Below are 27,106 nucleotides of genomic sequence, written 5' to 3' on the forward strand. Positions count from 1 at the left end.
TAAATACTGAATTAAAGAACCACTCTACATATTGATACATAGTAGTTCTGAAAATGGGCAATCCCTTCCTACTCAAAATTTGGAGTGAAGAGGGGGCAAAATGAGGTCAGAAATATGTCTTACGACATTATTTTACAAAGACAATATTCTCAAACAGTGATGATTCTGATAAAACTGGCAAAGCAATTTCCAGCAAAATAACTAGTATATGGAAAACACACACGGACACACCCTCTTAAGCAATCTGAGACAATGATGAAAAGAAATTAGCCTAAAGCAAGAGCTGTATGTTTTCAACAACACCCTCAAGAAAAACATCAAGGTTAATGTACCTGATAATTTGAAATATGTTTTAATCTTTACATGATTAGCCTTCAGGTAAATCTGAGGGTATCTGAATTAAAAGAAATTTATCAGCCAGGGTTTTTTTCAAGTCAAGAATATAAGATTATGCTTATAATTTTCCTTTTACAGATATTAAAAGTTGCTACCACGTAGCCTGAAAATTTTTAAATATTCTCACCAGCAACACAATATTTTTCAGTATACAAACCTAAAAAATGTCTTGCAAGTAAAACCGACAATTTTTTAAACGTTCCAAAATAATTGTAATATTGAAATAGAAAGTCCTTTGATTTACACTGTAAAACTCCTAGGATCTCATTTATGAAATTACTTTATGCACTCTTCACCATCATGCATGCTGATTGCATTACCTGTCTGCATCCACTGTCACATCATGAACCCCTCTCTGGATGACATCCCTGGAAGATGCTGTGTCTGGTATTCGGTTCAGACTTCTCGTATACAGGTTGAGCCCTCCATCTGTCATGTACCTGAAAGTAAATGTCTGCTTAATCAACAGAAAATTAATTAACCTCATCAGTATAATTTAACTTAATAAAGAAACTGTTCAAAATTTTCAATAATTATGCAAATAATGCTTTATTATAATTTTTCTGTAAAAACATTCTACTCACCAGGAAGTATTAGTTTCAAGTTTACTAGGGAATCAATCTTCCTTGTTACAAGTAACTAGAGTATTATAAAAGTTTCCTTTCCCCCCACTTTTGTTATCAATATTATCAATACGGAACAGATGTGTAGATAATACAACGCAGTAAAATAAGAGCAAGAAAATTTCATGAGCAAGATAATTTTATTTTATAAATACCACTTTTGAAGGATTGAAGGTCATTGGAGTAATGAAACATTACCAAATTGAAAATTAGATCAATTTATTTGATGAGTAAAATTTATGCTACAATTGGCCACTATCATAAAATAATAACCAAGATGTATTAGATATTAATATGTTGTCAGAAACTCTTCTAAGTAGTTTACACATAACATTATTATTTCCATGTTAGAGATGAAGAAAATAAGTATGAAAAGGTTAAGTATTATACAAGATTTCTGAACCAGTAAAGGCAGAACTGAGAAATGAATCTAGAAAGTTCGTTCCAGAAACCATGATCCTCACCACCATGCATTGCTGTCTAAGCGGAAGGATAGCACTGTCCACCCCACTTCCTGTCTCTGAGATCCACCTCTGTGCCATCACAGGACCACCACCATTACACAGGGCTGGTAACCCTCACAGCCATGTTACTATTAGGTAATCTTGCTTTCGTGGCTATGAAGGATTAAACTAGGGTGTTTAATCTCCTACTCTATGCTGGGTTTATCCATTTTCTTTCTTGAGAACTGGGATTAAGAGACAACTCATCAGTCTTTCTATGTGGATAGAGTTAATGGTAATTAAAACGCAGGAGGTGTGAATATCAGTCTTCATAAGACGTAAAGCACCACAGAAAAAGCTGGTCAGCAAAGTAAAAACAATGACGCAGAGGTACAAAAAAGAAGCAGAGACATTTGGCCACATGGTTTCAGCTTCACAACTTGCCCTTGGGTTCTAGGAGATACATCGACTTCTTTATAATCAGGTCTACAATATACTTAAGCAAATTCAAGTTGATTTCATTTTTTGGAATAAAAAAATTTAATCACAACCATATTCAATTGAAGATTGACCAAATAGTTAAAGCTAAGATTATGAAGTTGGCTAATTACCTACATGATTAGTAAATTCTGTCCTTACTAGTTGAAGAATCTTGAACTAGTTTCTTGAAATGTGCCTCAAATTTCTTCCTCTGAAAATAGGAAGAATAAAACCTACTGCAGATGAATTCTAGGATAATTAAAGGAGAAGCATAGAAAGCTCTCAATATCAGAACCTTAAAAATAGTAGCTACTTGCTATCTACAATGTCTCTCCCGCATACTTTGAAATGGAAATATATGAAGCTTTATATATAAAACAATAACACTAAGTCACACTATGTTATCCTTATAAAGTATCCTATATAGTTAATATTCTTGATAAACAAAGAATTTAATCCCATCAAAATTAAAAAGTAAAAAGAGGTCTTTGGCTCTAAAATGTGTTGAACACTGACATACTCCTTTAAATAGGGAATATTAAATATAATTTAACTTTTTTGATAACTAATTCATGATTACGAGCATCAATTCTGTGTACAGTGATACTAAATGGGACAATTAAAGAATGAAAGGATATTTATCCTTCATACTTTTTAATTTGTCAGCTGCCACATCTTGGTGTTGTCAGTGTTCCCGTGTTTATTCTTACTTCCAATTTCTTATCCTATTTTCAACCTAGTTTTCAGACAATTTCTAAGTGTTTTTATTGCCTCTTTTCTTTGTGCGTAGTATATGGAATTCCTGTAAAATAAAAGTGTTTAGTAGCAAACATTTTTCTCATTCATTCTCCCTTTGAAATTGTGTTTTAAAATGTTCAGAGGGATAGAAATCTTCTCTCCAGATAAATAGGATACTCCTTTTAAAAAAAAACTATCAACACGCTTAATCCTAAACTTAACCTCTGGAGGAAGTTATAACAATGTCTATATTTCACATTATACATCTCATTGGTCTGTTTTACTCATCTGTGAGTCTCCAAAAATGTTTAGCAAAGTGTTTTGTATATAGTTTGGTATCAACAAATATATTAAATGTTTGTTCAGTTGAATTTAAAAGGTTTCCACATCGTAGGAAGGAACCATCATAGCAGACCTCAGCAACTTACCCACAATGATGACACATGTAAACAAGAATTAAGACGGAGGATCACTTCTATTAAAACATAACCTTTTAACTATTCAATTCTTGCAGAAAAGTAAGTTCTATAGATGAAGGTTAACTGCTTTGAAAACTAATTTTCAAAAGGAAAAAGAAAAAGCCCACACATTTAAAACTTCAATGAATTAAGAAAACTTTTTTCAGGAAGTTTTTCAAAGGGTATTCATTTTTCTTTGGCTCCTCAATCTTCCAGGTAATATCAAGTAGGTTTATAAGAGGTATTAATTGGAGCATAAAAATTTCAAGTGTATAATTCTTCTGTTTACAGACACTCTCTCGTTTGGACATTGGTTGAGTATTTTCTTAATAGAACCATGAATTTGTTAACTGAAAAATAGCATACAGGCATCACATAAGTAAGACAAAATCTTGATTTAAATATTTTCTTGGTAATTATTCTTTCTTTTCATTCTTTATGAAGGACTTAATCTTACAGAAGATGAATTTCATAATTCCTCTAGGAAAATTATGCTACGATCTGGAAGCTACAAACGTTACGGGATGATTTCAAAAGAATAATGTAAAAAAACTTGCTAATAGTGTTATAAATAAACTTCAACACTATCAGTCAAGACGAGTTGAAGAAGAGGTAATAGTCTTAAGCAAGACTGTTAAAAACAAAAAGTTGCAAAGGACACTTGTGAAGGTTGTTGACGAAAACTAAAACCTCTCAAACCATGAAGGTCTTAGAAGAATTTCTGCCCTATTAAAATTCTGTAAGCTATCAAATGATATACATAAAAAACAATAGTCTCACAAAGAATTCCCATTTCTTTCTCCCTTCCACTGCTACCCGTCTTCTTTCTGTGTAAATAAACACTGCATACTTATGGTATATTTTCTTTAGATGTCTTTTTTCCACATTATTTCCAGTCCACAATCTTCCACCTGCTCTAGAACATGGCATCAAACACCTTTCTACACGTAGACACATGGATTTCCCACAAGAACCTCAAATACAGCAAAAACTGACCATGTATCACTTCCCTGCAGAAGCTCCTGCTCCTGTTGTGTATGCTAAGATAGTCACAGAGAAACACACTGCGACCAGATCAACAATTTACACACATGACTTCTTCTTGTCACTCTCTATCCCCTACTATTATAAAATGGAGTCTGTTCAGATCTGTGAATTTGCATCACTATGCTCTGTCTACTCACTGAAATAGGAAAAAATTGTAAAAACTCTTATTTTTTATGTTGTTCAACCCTATTTCCTTAATCAACATAAAGATATACAACTCTACCATTATAGAAACTGGATGCTTTTTTAAAAAAGCTTTATGGTAAAATATAACATATTTATGCAGTGTATAAAGTGTAACGTGCATATTAAATAATAATAAAAGTAATAGAAACTTTCATGTGCCCACTGCCTGGCTTCAGAAATAGAACATTTCCAGTTTCTTCAGTGTCACTAAAGGCTCCTCCCAATCACGTCCCCAAACCTTCCTTCCAGAGACATCCACCGTCCTGTATTATGTGTGAAGTATTCCCTTACTTTTCTCTATGGTTTTACAACATGGGCCTGTATCCCTAAAAGTATATTGTTTAGCACCTCATGGCTTTGGATTTTATATAAATTGAATCACACTATATGTATTCTTTTGTGACATTTTTCCTCCGCTCAAAATTACATTTTTGTAAGTCATCTATCTTGAAGTATATTGCTGTTATTCATTTTACAGTTGCATAGCTCCATTTTACAAACGCATTACAGTTCATTAATACACTTGACTGTTAAGGATATCTGAGCTTTTTTTAGTCTTTTTGCTTACAAACAACATTACCACGAATGCTTGCGCTCACAGGCAAGAGCTTATCTAAGGTCTATATCCAGGAAGGTCACAAGAGATACACACACACATCCAACCTTACTAGTCAATGCCAGATAGTTTTCAAAATAGTTTCAGAATAAACTCCTACTTGTCTACAGATGAGAATTCTCATTTTTGTTTTAATTTACAAGTTGCAGATTACCAAGCACGTTGGCAATATTTCTGCTTTGTTATAGGCCACTTAAGTTTTGTCTGCAAAATGTCTGTTTAATGGGTCCAGCCCTGGTGGCCTAGTGGTTAAGTTTGGCACACTCGGCTTTGGTGGCTTGTGTTCAGTTCCCAGGCACAGAACTACACTTGTCTGTCAGTGGCCATGCTGTGGCAGTGGTTCACACACACAAAAAAGAGGAAGATTGGCAGTGGGAGTTAGCTCAGGGCGAATCCTCCTCAGCCAAAAAGAAAATATCTGTTTAATGTCTTTTGCTCATTTTTCCATTGGATTCTCTGGCTTTGGGGGTGGTTTTTTAATTTATTTTTTCTTTCCTCATTGATTCTAATCCTTTATTAGTTATATGTATTACATATGATTGTGGCTTATATGGGGTTTTATCCTGACACTTTTCTCTTGCTTATTTTTACGTGAAATTAATTTTTCTGAATACAAAGAAACTTGATTTAGATGCCTTTCTAACTTCACACAGTAACTGCTTCTGTCATTTTTGTTTCGTGTTTAAAAATGTGATAATTAGTTTCTTGAGATTGTGGACTATGACCCCATCTCCCATTTTTACCTGGAACTTCTCTACCTTCATCTTTATTGCCACATGCTGTTCAATTGGCCTCTACTCCATGAAGTTTCCCGCACTGTGGGGTCCTGTCCTGGAAGGGAGCTGTGCCTGGACAGTCTAATGAATGCATGGGGGCTGGATGGCTCCATTCCCTTCAGTCACCACCTCGGGTGCTTACTCTCCCTGGCTGGTCAAGTGTCAAAAGCCATCCCAGCTTCAGCTGCTGTCTTCAGACCAGTCCCAGTCAGTTTCTCTGGCCTATTCTGGGGCTCTTCTGTTCTCAGTGTTATCAGATGCACCACTGCTACCCTGTTTCTTCTTCTACAGATACCGATTCCAGGCTGGTCCTTCGACTCTTGGCTGATTGTCTCCAGTTGCTTATACTTGAGGTTTGAGATGATACCTTGTCACCATCTTTTTTGTGTAAATAATGATCATTTTTTTGGCTTTCCTATCTAGTTGCTTTGTCTGTTTTTGTAGAGATTTGGGAAGATTCAAAACCTCTGCTTCCACCGTATCTTCCTAGAATTCTATGTCTTTACATTCAACATCTCCTATTGGCCACTGTGTGCTATAATTAGCTATTTTTTAAAGACATGAAAACACAGGGCATCTAAAACGTTGTTTTTTTTTTTTTAACTTCAAAGGAAGTCCAGTTTAGCATCTTCCTTTAAACGAGCCTAGATAATACTAAGAATTGGCCCCTAGATCAAAGGTGCTAGCTAAGAAAACCACTAACAGTGAATGGTCGCGGTGAAGCTCTGTTACGTGTGCTTGTAAAAAATCAACTTCTCAGAGAGAAATGTGCACAGAGAGACGTGTGGACAATCTCACAGGGTCAGTATGTCATGATGGTTAAAGGTGCAGCCTGGAGCCAAACTGCTTAGGTTCAAGTCCAGCATTGCTACTTACGAGCTGTGTGGACTCAGACAAGTCACTGAAATTATCTCTGCCTCAGAGGCTTCATCTGCAAAATGGAGATAGTAACGATACACTTACTCTTCGTAGTTATGGTGAGATATAAGTGAGTTCTTGTATGTAAGAGGCATAGGACATTGCCTAGCACATAGTGAGTGCTATATGTATTGGCTAGTATTACAAGTTATTTTTCCATTAGAATTTCTACTCACTAAAAATAACTCTCATAGCTTGAATATGAAATAAGTAGAAGCGTTAAGATTAGAAATCTGTGGTTTCTGTGCAGATCCTTTTAACCCAACTCAGACAACCCTGCCCTTTCCAGTGTTGTGGATGCTTCAGTCACCACAAAGTTTATGAAAGGAGAATTAAGGGAGGAGTGAAGAGAAGCAGGATTAAAATATCTACCACCGCTTTCTAAAATTTCATTCCTCAGAACTGAATCACCTTGTGTTTGGGTCATGTCACTTAAAGTAGAGTTTTATGCTATATTTTGGCCCAACTGTTTATCACTGTGACACCTGCAGATAACTTTAATTTCCATCCAATTAAAATATGTAACTTCCCCCTAATTTTACAGTGTTTCTTTTCTGCTTCATAAATGGAGACTTTTTCAAAGAGACTTATTATAAGTAAGAGGCCCTCCTTGGACTAATTCCTAATTACTGGCAGATTCACAGCCCCAAGTGTTTAAACTAATTTTAAAGAGAGAAGAAAGAGATAAGCCTTTGCATGCTTCAAGAAATTTTGAATTCTCAGAATGTTGATTAATTTTCTGAGTTCTCCCTAAAGTACATGAAAAAATGAAACTCCATTCCCATTTACTTCATGACATTCCTTGTGGTTACATGAGAAAAAATTCCTATATTAAACATCTTAATTCATTACTCTGTCTTTTGAGCCTTTGTCCTTTTAATCACTAAAACATACTTTTAAAAATTGGGAACAGAAAGTTAACTTTGTGACAGTTTTCTCATGAGTTGTAGCACAGACATCTCTATGCCTTTGTTTCTTACTTAAAGGAAATCGTATCAAATTAAAATTACCCGGGGATGTCGCCAGCCCTCTAGTCTTTCGACTTTTTAATTCTAGGCTGAGACATCAGGCAGTTCTACAAATGCCAGCAACGACACACTATGTACACTGGTGACAACGAAGACATACAGCACATCCTGTATGTCTTCCATCCTCTATCTTCCCAAACACACCTGAGCTGGGACCAGCCACATTGCCCGCTCACCATGTCTAGTCACCTTCCACTCAGGGAACAGAACTGTGAGTCATTCTTTAAATTTCAGTGTCTTGAACTCTACCAGGGGAAAAAGAAAATGTATAAGGCCAAGCAGGTAAATATCACCAGAGGAAGTTTTTATACAGGATTTGTGTTATTTTTACTTTGTGTTTTTTTCCTTCTTCTATTTTAGATACTGAATATGAATGACTTTGTTGGTCAACATAAAACATGTAGACCATTGGTGCATATTTAATGGACTTATTCGTGGAGCTATCCAAGACTTTATTTGAAAGACAGATAGGGAACAAAAATGGAGAACAGAAGTCTGAATTGAGTTTCCACTGAGGAATGAAACAAGCAAGAAGGAAAAAGGATATAACAGTACTTGTTTTTTCTCATTTGTGAGTTCAGCAGACTAGCTAGCTCTCATCAAACCAACTTCCTCTACCTCCTGGGCACACAGCTGAACCATAGTTCCTGGCCCCACTTACAGTTAGATGTGACCATGCAGCTCTTCTGGGTAAGGGAAAGTGGTAGAAGTCATATGCACCACTTCCAGGCCTAAAATGTACTCACGAAATGTTCTTACACTAGGGTTCTTCCTCTCTTTTGCCATCTGCCTGTTGAATATCAATGCCCAGGGTGACATTCTAAACTTGGTTGGATAATAGCAGAATCACCTACCATTCACCTTAGTCTCTAAAAGACTATATGGTGCACATTCCCCAACTGAAGGTCAGAAACACCAGTGAGGATTTTACGTGAAGGAGGAATGACCTTCTTTGTGTTAAATTACTGGGACTTTGAAATTTCTCTCTTACAGAAGTTAGTGTTAACTAATACAGCTAGAGTCTTGGAAAATACAAAATGCTTCTGAGTATAGGTATGCCTATAATATATATTACCATATGCAGAACCCAGTTTAAAAAAAATGCCTTTAGAGGTTGGCCCGGCGGCATAGTAGTTGGGTTCATGTGCTCCACTTCGGTGGCTTGGGATTCACGGGTTTGGATCCCAGGCGTGGACCTACACACCACTCATCAGGCCATGCAATGGCAGCGTCCCACATATGAAATAGGGGAAGATTGGCATGGATGTTAGCTCAGGGACAATCTTCTTCAAGCAAATGGGGGAGGATTGGAAACAGATGTTGGTGCAGGGCCAATCTTCCTCCTCCCTCCCCCCCAAATGCCTTTAAAAAAACTACTTACCTAAGAAGGTTTACACACACACTTACACACATATATGTATATATTACTCTTCATTTATTGAATAAATAAGCACCTATAAAAACATGAAAACACTAGCATGTGAGTCGCATGTGGGCAGGCCCTGTGTCGATATTCTTCACCACTGCACACACAGTGCCTAGAAGGTTGCTTGACACATTGGATGAACTCGACAAATATTGTTCAGATAAATACATACGTACACAATTCAGCTCATGATCCCTCTTCTCTCTCTATTCTTTTCCCAGGAGTCCTCATGCCTCCCACAATTTCTAATATCTCCTATATGAGATCACACTCTATGATTATTAGGTTATTAACCATTAGGTTAAAGGCTATTAATGATAATAAACGTAATTGTGCTGATGATGATGAATTTACTTAAGACTTATATTGCAACAGGCCTCATGCTAAATACGATTGTGTGGGTTATTTCCTTCATTCCTAACAATTTCGTGAAGATTCTGCAATGTTATCATTATTACAGATGACAAAAAAGAATTCGGGTGAGTTAAGCTCTCAAGGAGTCCACAGATAGCAAATGGTAGAAAAAGACTTAAATTAGGCCCTCTGAGTCTGGGCTAACTCGACTGCTTCCTACCCTAATCAACCATAATCTGTCTCCCTAATTCTAAATTGTTGGAAACTCAGGCAGGGTGGCAACCAGGAATGGACTGGTGGATGTCAGGATATCAGACAAAGCTATGGATCTGATCAAAATCTCTTTTGTACTTTTTAAGGTCTTGTCACCATTCAAACAGGCTTTTCATGAATGAAGTCAGGAAAGGTTATTCATATAGAAGAATGACATCTGACACTGGTCCTCTCAGATGCGTATGGACAAAGAGCAGGTCAAAACCTAGACTCATGTGGAAAATATAAAGTTAATTGGGAAGCTTTTCTTCACATTACAGAGCCTGGATTTTGAAATCAGACATATCTGAGCTCGAATGCAAGGCTGGCCTTTCCTTAGCATTGAGCAATTGGGGCCAATGGGGATAAGTTTCCTTACCTATGAAACAGGTATGATAATACTCGCCTCATAAGGGTTGGCTATGGTGGGGGGCTTAAATGAATTAATATCTTTAAAGCACTTAACAGGAGTGAAATAGGTAATAAGACATGTTCAAAAGAGCAATTACAATTACTGATAGGACTAGTTTTAATAGAATGTCCTATTGACTTCATTAGGGCTCATCCTCAGATAGTACTAAATATTCCAAATTGTCAAGATACTTTAAGAGTTTTATAATCACAACATTTTTTGGAATGTAATAGGAAACAGAAGGAAAACAGGAGCCACCATAAAAAAAAAAATGTGATACCATCAAAAAAGAAGAAATAGATTGAAACTTCTAACTCTAAAATGATTTTTCCTCAAAATAGATTGGAGGTGCATAATTGAAGAATGCTAGAAAATATTTGTTCCTTAAAGCAGTTACAGGCAGCTTTGACAAGCCCAAACAAAAAACAAAAAAACCCAGCAGCTCAGCAAAACTCCCTCTCTCCTTCCATGTCCTTCACTACAGAATCTGTTATTGAAGAAGCATGTGAAAATCACTCTGAAAAACACAGGGCATATATGTTTCTCTAAACTTATAACAAGAGAAAAGTTTAATGGCTTATCATAAAAAGATTTTATAGAAACTTTGGATATTTTACTTTTTATGACGGAACAGAGGAGAGGGCCTGAAATATCTCCCAAATAACCTTAGATTTGTCACATTTTCTAATGACTTTGTGAACCAACTTCTACGCCCTTTTTGCGGCTAACGCATTTTAGTAGACCACCCCTCCTCTTCACACAGTTCTGTTAGAGATCTGGATCCAGGGCCACTTACCCACTGTTGATGTCATCCGTCCTGAGACTTTTCCCAAGAATATCACCATCACTCATATATCCGCCAACATCAACTTCAGCAGACATGTCCAGGTCACTGCTTGCTTTCTCACTCATGTCAATCTGTGACATGTTTCCCAGCCGAGAGACAGCAGCTCGACGGAGAGGTGTTGTGTACATGAACCTTGAGGGGTCTGTGTGGATGAATCGACTGGTACCGCTGCGAGGGTAGCCAGCACCCAGGGAGGGAGCATCTCCAGCCTGAAGTCGAGGACACGCCTGGCCCAACCTCCAGGTCATGGGAGTGGGTCGACCTGTCAAGTTAGGTATGGTCCTTCCATTCACTTCCGTTGTCACAGTGCTGTCAAATGTTGTCTCCAGGGTGCTGTCAAATAAAATGCAAAAATAACTATACTCTGGTTCTCCTGGGGCCACAGACCAAGGATGCATGAAGAAAAAAGCCTAGAGTTGAGAGCCGTTTCTTAGAAGGATGTCATTTTCATGAAAGCCAAATTATACACTCATTTTGAGATTCTAAACACCTCTGCAGATATCAAAATGTAGGAGGGGGCATTCGTTTGCAGGTTTTTTGCATTTTTGCTTTCAAAAGAAAGGCCATTATAACATTTTAGATAAAGCAAAATACTGTTTCACATTCTCAATAAATGCTTAATTTAACACAGAAGAATAGTTCTTCCCAGAACTATTCTGGAAGTTAACTACAATTATGTTTGAAAGTCTCTCTACCACCCCTCCTCAGATGCTTTTCAACTGCAACTTCTGCCATTGTTCCTTCTTTAGGCAGGCATGAAAACGACTTAGCAGTGATGGTGGTGGTTTCAGTAGCTAATTCAGTTCAAATGGGAAACTATATCGAAGAACAGATGGATAGGAGAAACAAGTCCCTGGTATATGCTGAGAAGTCACCAGTTGATTGTCATGTAAAATTGAAATGAGAAAACAGTAAGGGAAAACTAAAATTCCTTCTCTATCATTCTAAGAAGTTAAGTGCTTGATTGCAATTTTTTTCTTTACTGGCCCAGTGATATATAGAATTGAGAAAAACCTGTGGCTTATCTGGGTCCCACGAAGACTGGACATAGTTTCTTCTAAATTTTGCCTCAAATCTGCTATGTTTTTAACTGTTCTCATTCTTCTTGTTTCAGGGTCTTCACCTAGAAAAGTAATATAATTATAAGTTTGTTATTCATGTCATTTACTGTCCTGAGAATAACTATATGCATAATATAAGTAATATAAATTATTTTTCTGAAAACGAAAATTATAGGTAGGAAATTCCAAATGATTATTATCAGCTGAAAATTATAATTATTCTTTCTACCAATAAAATGTGAATAGAAACAAATTTAATACTACAAGTAATAATTTGAAGTGGTGATAATACAGTAATACTTTGTTGGACTATAACCTTAATCATTAAAAATGAAAGAGTCATTTGGAAATATACTGTTCAGTACTCCATGTTTCTGAACTTAATTTAAAAATCTGAAATTATTTGGATCCTAATTATTTCTGTAATTATCTGTTTCAAAGTGTACTCAGAATAGTTGAGATAAACTTGACTTAAGTAGCAAGTATATATTTGGACTCTGGGGAATAAGAGAGGACTTTTTTTAGAGAAGCAATATCTTTTGAAGTTTTTTATTTTATTAGACTCATGGACCAAGATTCACAACAAGGGATAGCTTTATTTTTAATTATTCCTCCACTTTCTACAGGGAACCAAAACACCCACATGTGACACTAGATTTCCGGTAAAGTCCCAGGCATCTGAACTCAGAATGTGTCTAACGGGCATGAAACAAACAGCTCTGCCAGTGCGACAAATGCTGGCCTTACATAATCACTACCTATCATTTTGGGGCACGGGTGCCATTACACCATTTTGTTTAGGGCCATGTAATACTTCCAAGGCCAGTGGCCATTTGAAGCTGGTGCACCTGGATAACAAAAAGAACATGGAAAGACAGAGGAGGAAGCATAGCCTTTATTCTGTTCAATTCAGGCTCAGGAGGATATCCAGTGATGAGAAATTTTAATAAGAAAGAGAAAAGAAGAAAAGAAGGAAGGAGGGGAAGAAGGGGACTGGAAGGATGAAGGGGAGAGAAGCTATGGGAAAGAGAGGGAGGAAGAGGAAGGCAAAGGAAGAAGGTGTTAAGGAAGAGAAGGGAGTGGCAAAGGGATGAAAGGAAAAGAAAAGAGAAGGAAAAGTGAAGGTAGAAAAGTAGCTTACATTAAATTCCAGTATGAAAATTGTCACACAGACATGTCAAGATGCATATCTACAATCTGTTTTAAGACTATGGGTAGATATTCAACCTGTTAATTTTCTTCCATGGCATTCATGCCAGACTTTTAAAAATATACAACAAATGCACCCAGTTAACATTTATAATATATTCACAGAGTTGGTGGGGATTTCAGAGATTGTCTTTCCTTACCTCTTACCCAATGAGGAAACTCATCTCGTCTCACTTGGGAGGTGGCCATGGGCCTCTGCCTGAAACCACTAAGACTGGGAAGACTTCTTCTCCTCTGCAGTATCAGGTCTAATTGTGAAAACATTTCTGAGGATGAGTAATAATTTGCCCCCCTTTAGTTTCCACCCAGTAGTCTCAGTGGCTCTGAAACCAACTGAACAACTTTACACTATCTTTACCATGGCAGCCACTCAAATATTGGAAAACAACTGCCAATTTCTTTATTTTCTTCTTCAGCCAAACGTGACTTCATTGTTCATGATTCCTCACCTTGGATGAGTACCAAAACAACCACCATTCTGCTGCCAGTCTGTAAATCTCTTCCTTTTAATTCAAAAATTATTTGAATGATTAAAATATGCTTAATAATAGGATTATTCCAAACTTAGAAAGTAATGAAAAACTTCCTTATATTTTTAAGAAATAGAAGAACACATGTTGTGCCCTCACGCACGCAGCATAAACTTTTCCTACACTAACTCAAGTCTTGCAAACTCTAACCCTATAGATTAACATTCTTTTAAAATTCAGAACTGTTAATAACCCTTAAGACTTTGATCATATTCTCCCTGGAAATTCTTCCCATCCTTCTCCTCATTAGTATGACACAGCATATTTAAGAAATGGCTAGAAAGATGTCTACCTTTCACTTCTAAATAATCTGGTAAGAACCCTGAAGAAAAAGGAGAGTTTTGCAGGGACAATCTTAAAGGGCAGAAAAACATGTATCATTACAGTCATAGGAAAGGCAGAATTGAAGAGAGATTTTACTCAAGTGGGCAAAAGAAAGAGTGAAGAAGGAGACAAAAGTGGAGAAGCATTAGAGCCAATACTCAGTGTCTAAGATTTCATACAGTGTAGAAAGATTCTAAGTGATGGTAAGAGATGAGAAGACTTAAAGAAGGAAAGTGTTGAAACTGCCTTTTTTGGAGGGAGGAGGGCATGCAAGTCATTCACCTTACACAAGTTCTAGAATATACCATTACATGTCTCCTATCCTTGACCCCCTTCCCTCCGGAAGAGCTTTTATGTTGTAATTAAGCTGCATCTTAACCATTTGCCAACTGGCGTAATATTAATAATATTGATATTTGAATTACTTTCAATATGTGGGGGGTTTTACCCCCTTTTTCATAAGGAAGATTGGCCCTGAGTTAACATCTGTGCCAATATACCTCCATTTTGTATGTGGGATGCTGCCACAGCATGGCTTGATGAACGGTGTAGAGTTCCATGCCTGGGATCTGAACCCTCGGCTGCTGCAGCAGAGCACATGGACCGACACTATACCACCAGGCCAGCCCCAATATGTTGTTTCATATAAGCTTTAAGAACATCGTATTTTTGAGTCATTCCATTTTACTAACTAGTTTTTCACATCTTCAATCTTTAAATTTCCTTCTTTCAATCCAACAGGCATCTTACATCCTTCGTTTTTCCATTTGAATTCATCATTTGTTTACATAGCTTCCCTTAAGTTTCAAAACCATAATCTCCTTCCCTCCTTTGGTTTTTCTCATCATGATATCCACTCATGACAATCAGACAAATGGACTTTTTCTTTCCAGCACTTACTGAGCAAAACGTAATTGCTGCCTCATTCATGTCATGAAAGATAATAGCCAGATCAAAATTTATTGCAGTAAATGTTCTCAATGACCCACAAAAGGCAAGGTAAAATTAAATGCACTTACAAACCCCCTAAGGATTGCACAAGTCTGCAATATCCTGTAAATCTGTATCCAAATGATGTCTGGAGGATTAGGGGTGGGGACTGAATGGCAATTGAAAAGGCCAAATGTGAAAGCACAAATAAAATGAAAAATTTAGTAACAAATAAAAGTTAGCAGGAAAATGCACACAAGAAATTTATTTAGTCACAAAAATGCTATATCCTCTCTCACTTCCATAATCTCAAAGCTAACAATCATTCCTGAAAGAAGGCTCCTAAGAGTCAGACAGGATAGTAAGGGCTGACACACATTTTCCAGAACAGCATAGTCTGCAATTTGCTTTGAGTTTTTAAAATTGGTGTAAACTGCTTTCTCACTGCTCATAAGGTCTCCTCTATGAGCAGGGCACAGAGTAACAGGCTCAATTTGGTGTTTCTGCATTTTTACTTAGTGGCAGACGGACCATTTAATCTTGAGGTCCTGCTCTTACTTTTTAGGCTTTAATTAAACACATTGTAATTAACACTGTCGGCACTGTCATCTTTTAATAGGAAATCAAATTACATATGAATGAACCTGATTCACAGAGAATTAGGTCCTCTACATCATCCACATTATAAATGTTATTAATGAGAATACAGCTGCCTGATTTATTTTGAGAAATAACCCTAATTTTGTGAAGGACCCCAACAGTGATTTGGATGGAAAATTTTCAAGTCATCTGGTTAAACGAGACACTTTGGGGGGAAAATAGCAAAATATGGCTAACAGCTTTATAGTTATCTTTTAAATATTCTCCTATATAGTTATAGCACAGGCCCTAGTCTGTCTGATTTAAGATATCCAAGAGTAAAGAGTTGAACTCAAGAAACCCTGCCTAAAACTAACTTGGAAGAGGCCATTTTGAGCCAGAAGCAGAACCTAGTCAAGCACGTGGCAGAAATCCTGAAATTCCTGTGTGCTCTGGGCGTGGACATATTCACCAACCTAACACGCATCATTACTGAGGGAATTGCAATGGAATGCTTCATTATCCTGATATGATTATTCATAGCAGCTATTTGAATAAACTCTTCCTCTTACTTTCTCACTTGCATTTTTGAATACTGGCATAAGTGAAAATAAAAGCCTTAAAGAGAATAATTCCATAAATACAATAAGCAGATGTTCAGTTTAAAAACCATGGAACACACAGACTTCTGTTGAGAGATTACCCTCTGACAGTAATGCTCCAAGTTATTTATGCACAAAAAGGCATGTGTCATACATACACCCGCCCACAGCATGCTATAATTTGACAGAGAAACCAGCAAATACTGTCAGGGGACTGCACTCTGTGCATATCTTTGAAAAGACTTACATAAGAGGTGCTTAGAACAAGATAAGTGCTACCATTCTACAGGCAAAAGATGAATACTGCTTGATTCTACAGTTCTGGAGGACCAAAAAAAGAAAAACCTTCATAAGGATTAAGACTCCCTCTCTTGCCTTTGTACTGCATACAGATCTTTTATAAGAAGCAGCTCATCACAGAAATCACACAATGGTGAAGAAGTAAATCTTCAGTGTCTGAGCACCTGGTGTATTCAAATTCAGAAATCACTATTCCCACAACTTGACTCTTTAAAGCCAAGCTGACATGAAAAATCGGGCAATATTTGCCCTTGCTGTCCCTCTAAGATTTCTTCTTCTAAAGCTGGTTCACTAAGATGCCAGAAAAACTCATAAAACATCTTGTAACAGGAGGATCTACATGGAGAATAAAAACAAACCTATATTTAGCACCAGTTGTATGAATCAGAAACAAAGAGATCGCTGCTCAGGGTTAAATCTTTCATATTTAAGGAGTTCTGTATGAAATCCTTTGTGGAAATACAAACTGACATAAATATGATGCGGTCAATGGTTTAATACCAATGGATTTTTGAAGAAGGGACTGTATGTTGTAAATATGCTTCAACCGAACACTGAATTTAGATATAAACAATTAAAACATGTACAATTTAGCTATTTAGGCAGGCAGCAAAGTTGACAAAGTTTAATCACAAAACTGAAGAATTTCCTCTGACTTTTTCATATCTAGTTAATGAAAGATTATTCAGAAGTTACTACTGAGCATCATGTCATCAAAAAGGCCTACTCTGTGAAGTATAAAAACAGTCCACAGTCATCTACATAGTAGGTTAAATAGTTATAATGTACACACCAAACACCAAAAAAATGTTTGTGAGTAAAGCTGTCAGAAGAGGCCTCTGCATTTCTGAAAGTGTTATAAGAATGCACCGTACTTGTCACTGAGGCGAAAACAAGGGCCAGCCATTTGAGTACCACTGAGGCAGCAGAAAAAACTTGACTAGACAGAAAATTTACCCACAAGGCCCCTCATTCTTCCTTCCATATCCGTGGTGAGGTCACCTTGAGGGAAGTTGAATAAATAGGCTCCATTAATGACTAAGTAAAATACACATTTGGAGTTTTAAAACGGTAACTCTTATTTATGGACATCTAGAATGTACTGGATACCAGGCCAACAGTGCCCAGGGTGGATTGCTGCTCTTTACTTTCTCCAAATAGACTTTACGATGGTTCTTTTAGCTCAGCTTTACAAAGAAAATAATTTCAAGAAACAAGAAATTTAAGTTTTTTGAGTAAATATAGTTTTAAAAAATAGTTGGAAGAACGGAAGATATTTGGCTAATGCACATGCGCAGCTTCTTAAAATCCCATCCTCATTTTAGGAGCACACTCAACTTACCTAACAAGTCTGTGTAAAGCGCCTGTTCCAGATCGCCTAGCATTGTAAGGATCACATCCTCGTCCAGATGAGCCGTGCCTTCCCGCAGGCAGCTTTCCCCCTCCTCTTCTGCCCAGCTCCTACTGATGCTGCTTGGCTGGGAGGACACATTTTCATCTTCAGACCTGCTATCTTCATCACTCTCACCGTCGAAGCCTCTTCTGGAAGACCAGTCCTCTAAGCCCTCAGTGCCTGACCGGCTGGCAGGCAGCAGGTTCCAGGCCCCTGGGCCACTGGTGTGGTACAGGGACTGCACAGAGCGCGAGAGGAATCGGGACAGCGAGCGCCTCTCTGCATAGGTGGATTCTCTCTGGCTGGCCTTTGCTGCATTCCCAAACCAGTTGGAAATGCGCACAGTGGGTCTCCTCTCCCCCTCACTGGCGAGGGAAAGATTGGTTAGAGACTTTTGTTTCTGCAGGCCAGCTCCCTTTCTCCTTACTTCTTTGCTCCGAAACACGGAGAGTTCAGCTGGCCGCTGCATGGCAATTCCAGCGCCTTCTTCTCATCAAGTGGACTTCATACTGTCTTTTTACACTGAGACAGCAACTGGCCCTTTTGGTTTTAATTAACACATGCACTTCAGTAAAAGCCCAGGCAGGCTCAAACATTCACCTACGATTCTGTAGCTATAGGACATTTAATTAGTTGCCCACCATTTAGCCTGCCACATCATTTCCCTGATCAGCAGTACTTACAAACATTTTGCTTGAATCTACGTGAAGCAGAAAAGAGTTCACCAAAGACACTGCTCCAGCTGAAAAGTAGCACAGGAAGCCAACTACGTTTCCCCGTCTTCATCCAATCACATGTCTCAGCAGGGCGATGGGTCCACATTTCTCTCTATTGCTTCTGTGTTGCCAAACGCAAGGTAGTGAAGCACCAGTGATGTCTCTCGCTTTTTTTTTCTTTGCCTCTCACCAGCCCTTCGCTGATCTAGGTCTGCAGCCCTGGACTCTAGATGAGCTGACACGGTGCAGCATGTGCAACCTCCGCATCAGAGCCCCGTAGGAGCAGAAATTAAGCGCGGAAGCCCAGCCCCGCGCGAGCCTCTGGCGTGTTAGTATTCCACCTGCATTCTCTGCTCTATGGCTCTTCCTTGTTGCTGCAGTGAATGCTGCTGGCTGCCATGGCAGCAAACATCCTGATAAATTGAAACTGAGGCGCGGAAGCTGCTGTCCAGCCTGGAATGCCACAGGTTTCAAAGCCAAGCCTGAATAAGATGCTACCCTATTAACCCTAAACACATTTACATCACTCTCAGCCACCGCACCTCAGATACGGACACACACGGACACACACACGCTCACACACACACACTCCTCAACACCGGAGAATGACGGACTAATTCTCTGTAGCTGCAGGCAGCTGAAGCAGGCAGATCTGTCTTCTGAATGTTGGGATTTGTGCTGTAAAAGCACAAATCAAATTCAAGAGTGTAAAGGACCTAAAAAACAGAGCATGACACTCCACCGGCTGACAGATATGCTTTAAAGGGAAAGACTTCATTTCATCTTCTAAGGAACAAATTCAAGGGCTTTTTATTCTGAAGCTATTTAGTGAAATGCTAATTGGACAATAAAAATCAAGATTTCTTCCTGTAAAAAATGCAAAAAAAAAAAAACCTCGGTTTTTTTCCCTTTGAGAAGGAATATTTTCAGTCAAAGCTTATAATTGAAAGTTGATGGCCAAGTATGTAGAACATAATGATGTGACAAAAAAACCGTAAAATGTACATTATGATTTTTGATATTGAGCATTTTCCTAGTCTATTCCATAAACCTATTCCCGCATAATAATCTCTTTATTTTTAATATTTTGATAAAAAACAGAAAACCTAAATGATAAATTTCTTGTATTTATCTTGTACTGGTTATGTCCGCTACACCACCACCCTGAAATTCTGATTTTAGGAAAACTTTTAAAACACCTAGAAGATATAGGAGAGACCACGTGTACCACTGTGAGCTTATGAGAAGAGTATCAAGGAAAACTTCTGAGGTTTTCTGCCCATGACATTCCTTATTATAAGAGGGAAAGTGGACAAACACATAGAAATATTTAATTGTGTCATTCAAATCGATATACAAATCCCTATCATTTTCTGAGCTAGTATCAAATTAATTCTGATTTTTCACCTCATATTGCTAACCTCAGCTAGAGGAAATGCTGGATCTCTCAACGATGTAAAATAGCATTATAATATACATTGCCTGTATCTTTACATATGGTGACAACCTACTGTGCATGGTTAATTATTCCTTATGCCTAGGATCAAAAGCGGAGCATAGCAGGATCCATTTTACACAGACACGTAAAAGGGAATTAGATGGAAAGAACAGTAATTATTCCTGATAAGAAGTTTGCAATTAAACAAGCAAATAAACCTGTGAACTGTGAATACTGATTCTCAGTTCCTCATGCTTTAAAAATAGCGTTTATATGTGCTTAAATAAAATGAGGGTACAAATATTGAACCATAGAAACTGACTATTATTTTACTAAAATAATAATGTGTGTGTGTAAAGCACTTTTTAAAATACTTTGGATTCCTAAGCAGAACATTTTTTTCCTTCATTTTGAGTTATTGTGACCCAGTGAATGACCAGGGTATGAGACCAGAGTAAATTTGTTGAAGTTATAAAACTTCAACTTGTTTGACTTTTGTTATACTAGTATATTGTAGCATACTCTAAATCTCACAGATTCGCAAAAAACGGAATTCTTATCCTTTAGATGATAAAGAGTTAAACTTATGCGTATTTTATGTGAAAACAGTTACTATGCCCTCTCCTTATACAAAGGTGCTTGTGTACCAGTCAGCTTAGATTGGTGGTTTTCAGACTTGCATGTTGAGAACTTCTCAGAGGGCTTATTAAAATATAGCTTGCTAGGCCCCAGCCCCACCCCTCCTCATTCAGTAGGTGTGAAGGGGGCTTGAGATTTTGCATTTCTAGCATATTCCCTGGTGATGCAGATACTGTTGGCTCTGGGACCCCACTGTGAGAGCTACTAGGCTGAGACTAGTGGTTTTCAATTGGGGGTGATCTTTTTAACTGGGTCCCTCTTACGGGACATTCAGCAATATTGGTAGATACTTTTGCTTGTCATAATGGGGGATATGTGGTGCTTCTGACATCTAATGGCCAGAGGCTAATGATGCTGCTAAACATCCTAATGGCCAGAGGCTAATGATGCTGCTAAACATCCTACAATGACAGGACAGCCCCCCACAACAAGGATTTATGCAGACTATAATGTCGATAGTGCCAAGATTGAGGAATTTTGGCTTAGACTAAGTTATGTTAATTTACAAATGACTTAGAAATTTCAGTGGCTTACAAAAATAAAGAGGCACTTTTGCTCCCATTAATGTCCACTCTGTGTTGGCTGCAACTCTGATCCTTAAAGTATACCTTACTATACAAGTACACTTTCTACTAAGACCCATGCAGAACGAGCAATGCTAGTCAGGGACACGTCGATCTCATGACAGGGAGAAAAGAGATGAGAGATCCAAGCAATGGCTCTTAGAGCTTCTACTAAAGAAGGGCCCATGTCATTTTTCCACTCACATTTTCTTGGTCAAATCAAATCAAATGACATGGTCCACCCTGATTTGATGGGGCAGGAAATAAAATCCTTCTGCAGAGGTAAACCCAGGAAGGGGTGGGCTAAGTCCAATGGAGCCAGTAAGGAGGGGCTGGTTATTTTGAAGAAATAACCTTAACGGAGAAAACATCAAAAGGGTATTTTTGTTTGTTTCTCTGTTTAAAGATACCACTGCCAAATTGTAGTTACAGTAGCTTCTTCCCTGAAACTGCATCAGTCCATAGGTTTACCCTGAACAAGAGCAGGGGACCTACTTAGAGCCTTTTGAGAGGCAGCCATCTCTGCTTGCTCTGGGTGCACGTTCACACATGAGTGTACTTATACTTATTCGTATTCACATATAAATGTACGCTATACAAGGTGAAGGAGGAAGCCTCAGAACATAGGAGAAAAATAAGCCCAATCAGTACTAAAAATATGAATCGCTAATTTTGCCAAGATTTCACATAAAGCACAACTCCTATAATGTTCTGAAAAGGAATGCTTTTCAGTTCTTAGTAAACATAATTATACAGTGGCCGTTTAAGTAAAAGATCTAAACTGATTTCAGTTAACCAAATTTGATCTTCTTAATCTTTATAAACATTCAAACAAAAGGCAACTTAAGTGATAATTTACAAAGATCTTAAATATCAGAAATTTCCCATTATTAAATACAAAGTCTAGGAAGTTAGCTTATCCTTCTGTTTAAACTAAATTCTCACTTCTAAAATGATTTCCTGAATGCATCCAATTATTTTGTTACTTTTTTACAAATGACACGCCAGCTTCGCTGATACTGAGTCAGCCTGGCGTCTACCAACATCTTTCAGTTGAACACAAATTCTAGACAAAGGTTAAAAAGTGCATTAAACAAATGTTATACATGTTAGTAGAGAGTCTTATGTGAAAAGAGGGCAAGTGTGAACCTATGTAGAGAGAAAAATATAACAACTTCTTGAATGATTCCAGTGGAATGAAAATAAAGCTCACTTTCTATTTGGCAGGATCTCTTGGCACTTGATGAAAGACATGGTCTCTGAGGCCAAATGCTTTTTGTCAATGAATGTGAGAATAAGACCCAAGCCAAAGCAGTAAAATTGGAACTGTCAATTTAATTGGACTTGTAATATTGAGGTCATGGCATGAATCTTAAAGGAGAGGCTAGAAGCAAGAAGCTCACTCACTCATAGTCACAAATTATAAAATGCATTTCACCTGTATGTAACAATTAACAGAAGGATCATCATCAGATCAGGTAAATATCACTGGGTTCCTCCTTAAGAACATGACAAACTATAAGAAGCTTGAATGATATACATGAAGACTTCTGAGGGATATAAGGTCTCCAGATTGTAAAAGTCTTGAGTTTTCTCCAGTATGCCATTTTACTGAGTGTTTATGATACTTATCTTCATTTATGATACTTATCTTCACACTGCAATTAAACTACATTTTTAACTTCGACTACCATTTAACCATAAAGACAATTTTTTATAACTTCACGTGAGTTACTGCATAGATGAAAACATAAACAGCTAAGCATCCTAGCTAACTCAGAGAATCCCTCTAACAAATCTGCTTTGCAGTGTGAACCATTCAAGTTTGCTCGTTAACAGTATCACAGAACTTTACGTGTCATGCATCTCTTGGGTTATGCACTAGGCATGCTTTTCACATTTGTTTAAGCACAAAAAGGGATTTTCCCCAGGTAACATAACAGAAAAGTGCAGGGAAGGAGGGAGGAAGAGTTTCAGACATGGCTTGTTCAGGGGGTCAGACATTTCCTACAATGACCTTGAGCTCATTCTCTCCTACTTTAGGTTCTGTTTTCTCCATGTTTGTTTCTCTTGAGGGTGAAAGTGACAGCCAGCATTCCAAGTTTCCTTTTGATTAGTTTCAGGTCTAGTGAAAAACAGGCTCCTTCCTAACCATCTTAAGAAAAGTTCTAAGACTGATTCTCATTAGTTCTGATTGAACTGAATGGGGTCACATGTCCTTTCCTGAAAGAGTCAGTGCGGTCAAGGGAATGGGTTGTTCTCATTGGATCTGCTTGGGTCAATTTCACTTGAATCACATGAACAGAGACTGACGGGGCTATAGTTCCCCCAAAGAAAATCAAATGCTGTTATCAGCAGATGGGGCGATGGATGGTCAGGCAGAACTACACCAGGACACCAAGGCATGCTGACCATGAAGCCAGTGGTACCTAAGATATAGAGCTCCTTACTCGATTGAGCCCCTTCCTAAACACTGTGTGTAATTTTATATTTTTGTTTTTGTATTATTTTCAGCCTTCTCCAAATTGTATAGGCTTCAAAAATTCACAACACATGGATCTTATTCTGACAAAACCTAACTCCATAAAAGTTCTATATCATTAAGGTTACTTGACTTGGGGAGCAGGACAGAATTACACGCCCTGAGAGAGTTCTTAAAAAGACAAAAAAGAGTGACTGGACCAGAGAAATATAGAATGATTGCTCGGCTGCATTAAATATTCACTTGAGGTTGGTGGTCAGGAATGTAAGGTGAATCACATCAACACGTGATGCATTTTTCTCCAGGTTCATTCATTGTTGGTATGGAACAGGTGGAGAGTTGAATGTAGACAGGTCTGTGATTTTATTAAAGTACAATGAAGTGAGAGAGAAGGAGTAAAGGGTATATACAAAAGTAAAATTACATTCAGTTACCACAGGAATTCAGCTGATTAAGGAGGGAAGAAAGAGTATGCAGAGTTTGCTGAGTGTCAGTAAAAGGTGGTGGGGTTAATGAATTGGAAATCCTGGTAGAACCATTGGTGGAGTCAGGAAACAAAAGGAAGAGCATTGAAAATGTAAGAGGTCGTAATCATCGAGAATTGGGTGCATGAAAGTAAGATTATAGAGAGCTTGCAGATTCTGATGATGCCCAGATCTAGGGTATGACCATGAGAATAAGTAGCTCAGGAGAGATTAGAAGACAGGATCATTGGAAGAAAGGCCAGGGTAAGCTAGTCTTCCTCTCATCACTGGTCTTCAGGTATACTCTCATCCAGATTTCTCTGATTACGGTACTCAATTTAAAGCTTATTAATCATAAATGCATATCATCTTTCTTCACAAAATCTCAAGTTTTCATTGGGAGAAATGTTCACTACCCCACTGTAGGTTAATTTTAAACAAATCATAGTAGGAATAACACAATCAGAGAAGCCTTATTTCAGCATTTATTTGCTATTTTCTTTCTTTTATTAAATTCCTAACTAATTCGTAGACTCAAATCTATGATTCCATATAAATAATTATTGTCACAAAATATTATACCTTCTAGTAAATCCATTTAATTAATATATTATGTTAAAGTCTAGTTTATATTTCACTTTCAAGTATTCTGCTAAAAACATCAGAACGTTAAATGAAAATATTAACTGGAACTATGAAAAAATGATCAAATGGTGGATAGAATATGAAACTGGAGAAAAAATGAAATATGGATTATTTATTCAATCAGAGATATTCACTGATATATTAATTTCAGAAAAACAAGGTTCTTTGGTGAAATTCACATAAAAATTAGAATTCAAACTGTACTAAATGCATTTTCTCCTACAGGTTTGAACTCTAGTATTTCATAGGCATATTGATACTAATTGAAGACACTTATGAATAAAGAAATATGTGAAGAGTATGCATTTCACGCCACGCTAGGTTTAAAAAATATCTATTCTCAATAAGATATACATCTTCATTCTGACCATGAGACTATCTGGAGTTATGGGAAAGCCATCATTAGTCCCATTATTTTAAAAATCTACAAATACCATCGTCATACTTATGTCTTGGCATCACCATTTCTACCCCGACCCTGCACTGGTCCATTGTAATCTCCACAGGAAACCTCTTGATGATAGTACCTAATGATACCACTGATGGTAATTCTGAAATGAACCCTTGGGATGTTGTGCTGTCGTTGTCAATATTCTCTGATGGACACTGCAGTAATGGCTAATGCTTGCCAAAGTGTTTCAAGAAGTGGAGAAGCTTCTTAATGCCCAAACTCGATACGGTTACTTTCATGAGCTTCAGAGCAATATTTTGAGTCCTTGGAGTACTATAGTAATTTTTTAAATTACATAGTTCTTTCAGTTTTTTTCTTGGGAATATACAAGGGCTAAGCCAGAGATTTATTGGAATAACAGACATACCTCTACTCCCACGCATTCTTCTACTTAGAAATAAATAAAATGTTTTTAAACTCTCTTTCCCCTTAGGAGCAGTATATTTTGCTAAGAGCCTACTTAGTTCCTCACAAATACAGACCTATAGATAATAAAATTACCCCAAAGGCCTTCCATATATGTCTAGGCTTATCTTGATCCTAGGAAAAACACTAGACTAAAGCTGAGAATCCTGTTTTTACACTTAAAAATACGACAAACTGGGGCATGTATATGTCTTTTTTTTCTTACATTATTTATATATAATGAAATATTTCCCCAATTAGATTTTTTTTCCAGAATACACATTTGGAGCCACCATGTAGAAATGTTCTAAATAGTACAGGATTGGAGACAAAACAGAGTTTGATCAGCCATGGAAAATTTACATTGACATCTGATCCTTAATATTTTTTAAATCTCCAAATATATTCATTGTCTGCCTTATTAACAACAGAAGATTGTCCAAGTTTTCTCTGATTATATTCAACTTGACTGAGGGCAATGAAAACTTAAAATCGCAGCCTCTGAAAGCACTACCATGCTTTACAGAATTCTTTACAGAGCAACAAAGAGATCATCCCAAGTGGAATAGCCAAATATCTAAGAATCTCTGAAGCAGGAAATGTACACAGTCCATTTATGCTTAAGGAAAAATAGTATAGCACAAACACGATTTAATAAAAAGACTTACATAGAGATTACAAAAATTCTGAGGTTTGACCTACCCGTCAATCAGGTCACTTACCAGATATCTCCTCTAGGCACTGCTTAGCAGTCTTACTATATGATAAATCCATCTTAGTAGGACTGGTACAGGAGTCGGCAGATGGTAAAGAGGTACCTTCATTTTCTGAATGTGCTCTGAAATTAACCAAGAAGATAGAAACAAATAGCAATTGCTGTCACCAGTGACTCATCAAAGTTCTCTAGCACAAGAAGAAATCAACATATTAAAAGCTTTCTGTCAAGATAAATAAGGATTTCTTTATGACTGGGACATTCCAAAGATGTCTACCTACAGCAGAATTTCCTTTCTTTCATATACAACCCAAGTGGGAGTGAGATATTAAGTCAGATTTCTTAGACTTTTCTAAATTTGAAAGTTGAATTACCAATAGTTGGTTGCATTTCGGGGGGCAAAAGACTTGAAAAGATCCAACTTTTATTGCTGTTTTTAAAAAGTCTGGCTAAATTGTGTTCTTGTGAGAATAACTAATAAAAGCACTTGAAACCACCCCTAAAATTATTTTTCCATGAAAATTATATAAAATAGATCCTAAAATACAAAGTATAAGTAAAAATAAACATTGAATTTGTTCGGGGCAATAAATGTCATCATGATGTCCTGATTTCAGAAAAATTAAAGTCAATCAAAAATAAATTCTCATTCTTAAACCT

General features: G+C 37.3%; 1 protein-coding gene across 7 annotated transcripts in view; it reads right to left on the reverse strand.

Moving 5' to 3' along the window:
• Positions 1–27,106, reverse strand: part of NAV3 (neuron navigator 3) — a 351,215-nt gene that overhangs the window by 131,231 nt on the left and 192,878 nt on the right. For all 7 annotated transcript variants that reach the window (XR_006886093.1, XM_046645942.1, XM_046645941.1 and 4 more), the window contains 4 exons: positions 26,454–26,569; positions 12,015–12,123; positions 10,950–11,333; positions 717–836 (listed from right to left, as the gene is read on the reverse strand). Coding sequence is in view for 6 of the 7 variants with exons in the window: in XM_046645942.1 (XP_046501898.1) it covers positions 717–836; positions 10,950–11,333; positions 12,015–12,123; positions 26,454–26,569 (729 nt within the window). In the remaining variant the exon portion in view is untranslated. The remainder of the gene's footprint in view (positions 1–716; positions 837–10,949; positions 11,334–12,014; positions 12,124–26,453; positions 26,570–27,106) is intronic.

Source organism: Equus quagga, chromosome 19 (genome assembly GCF_021613505.1).
Source record: "Equus quagga isolate Etosha38 chromosome 19, UCLA_HA_Equagga_1.0, whole genome shotgun sequence".
Classification (NCBI taxonomy): Eukaryota; Metazoa; Chordata; class Mammalia; order Perissodactyla; family Equidae; genus Equus; species Equus quagga.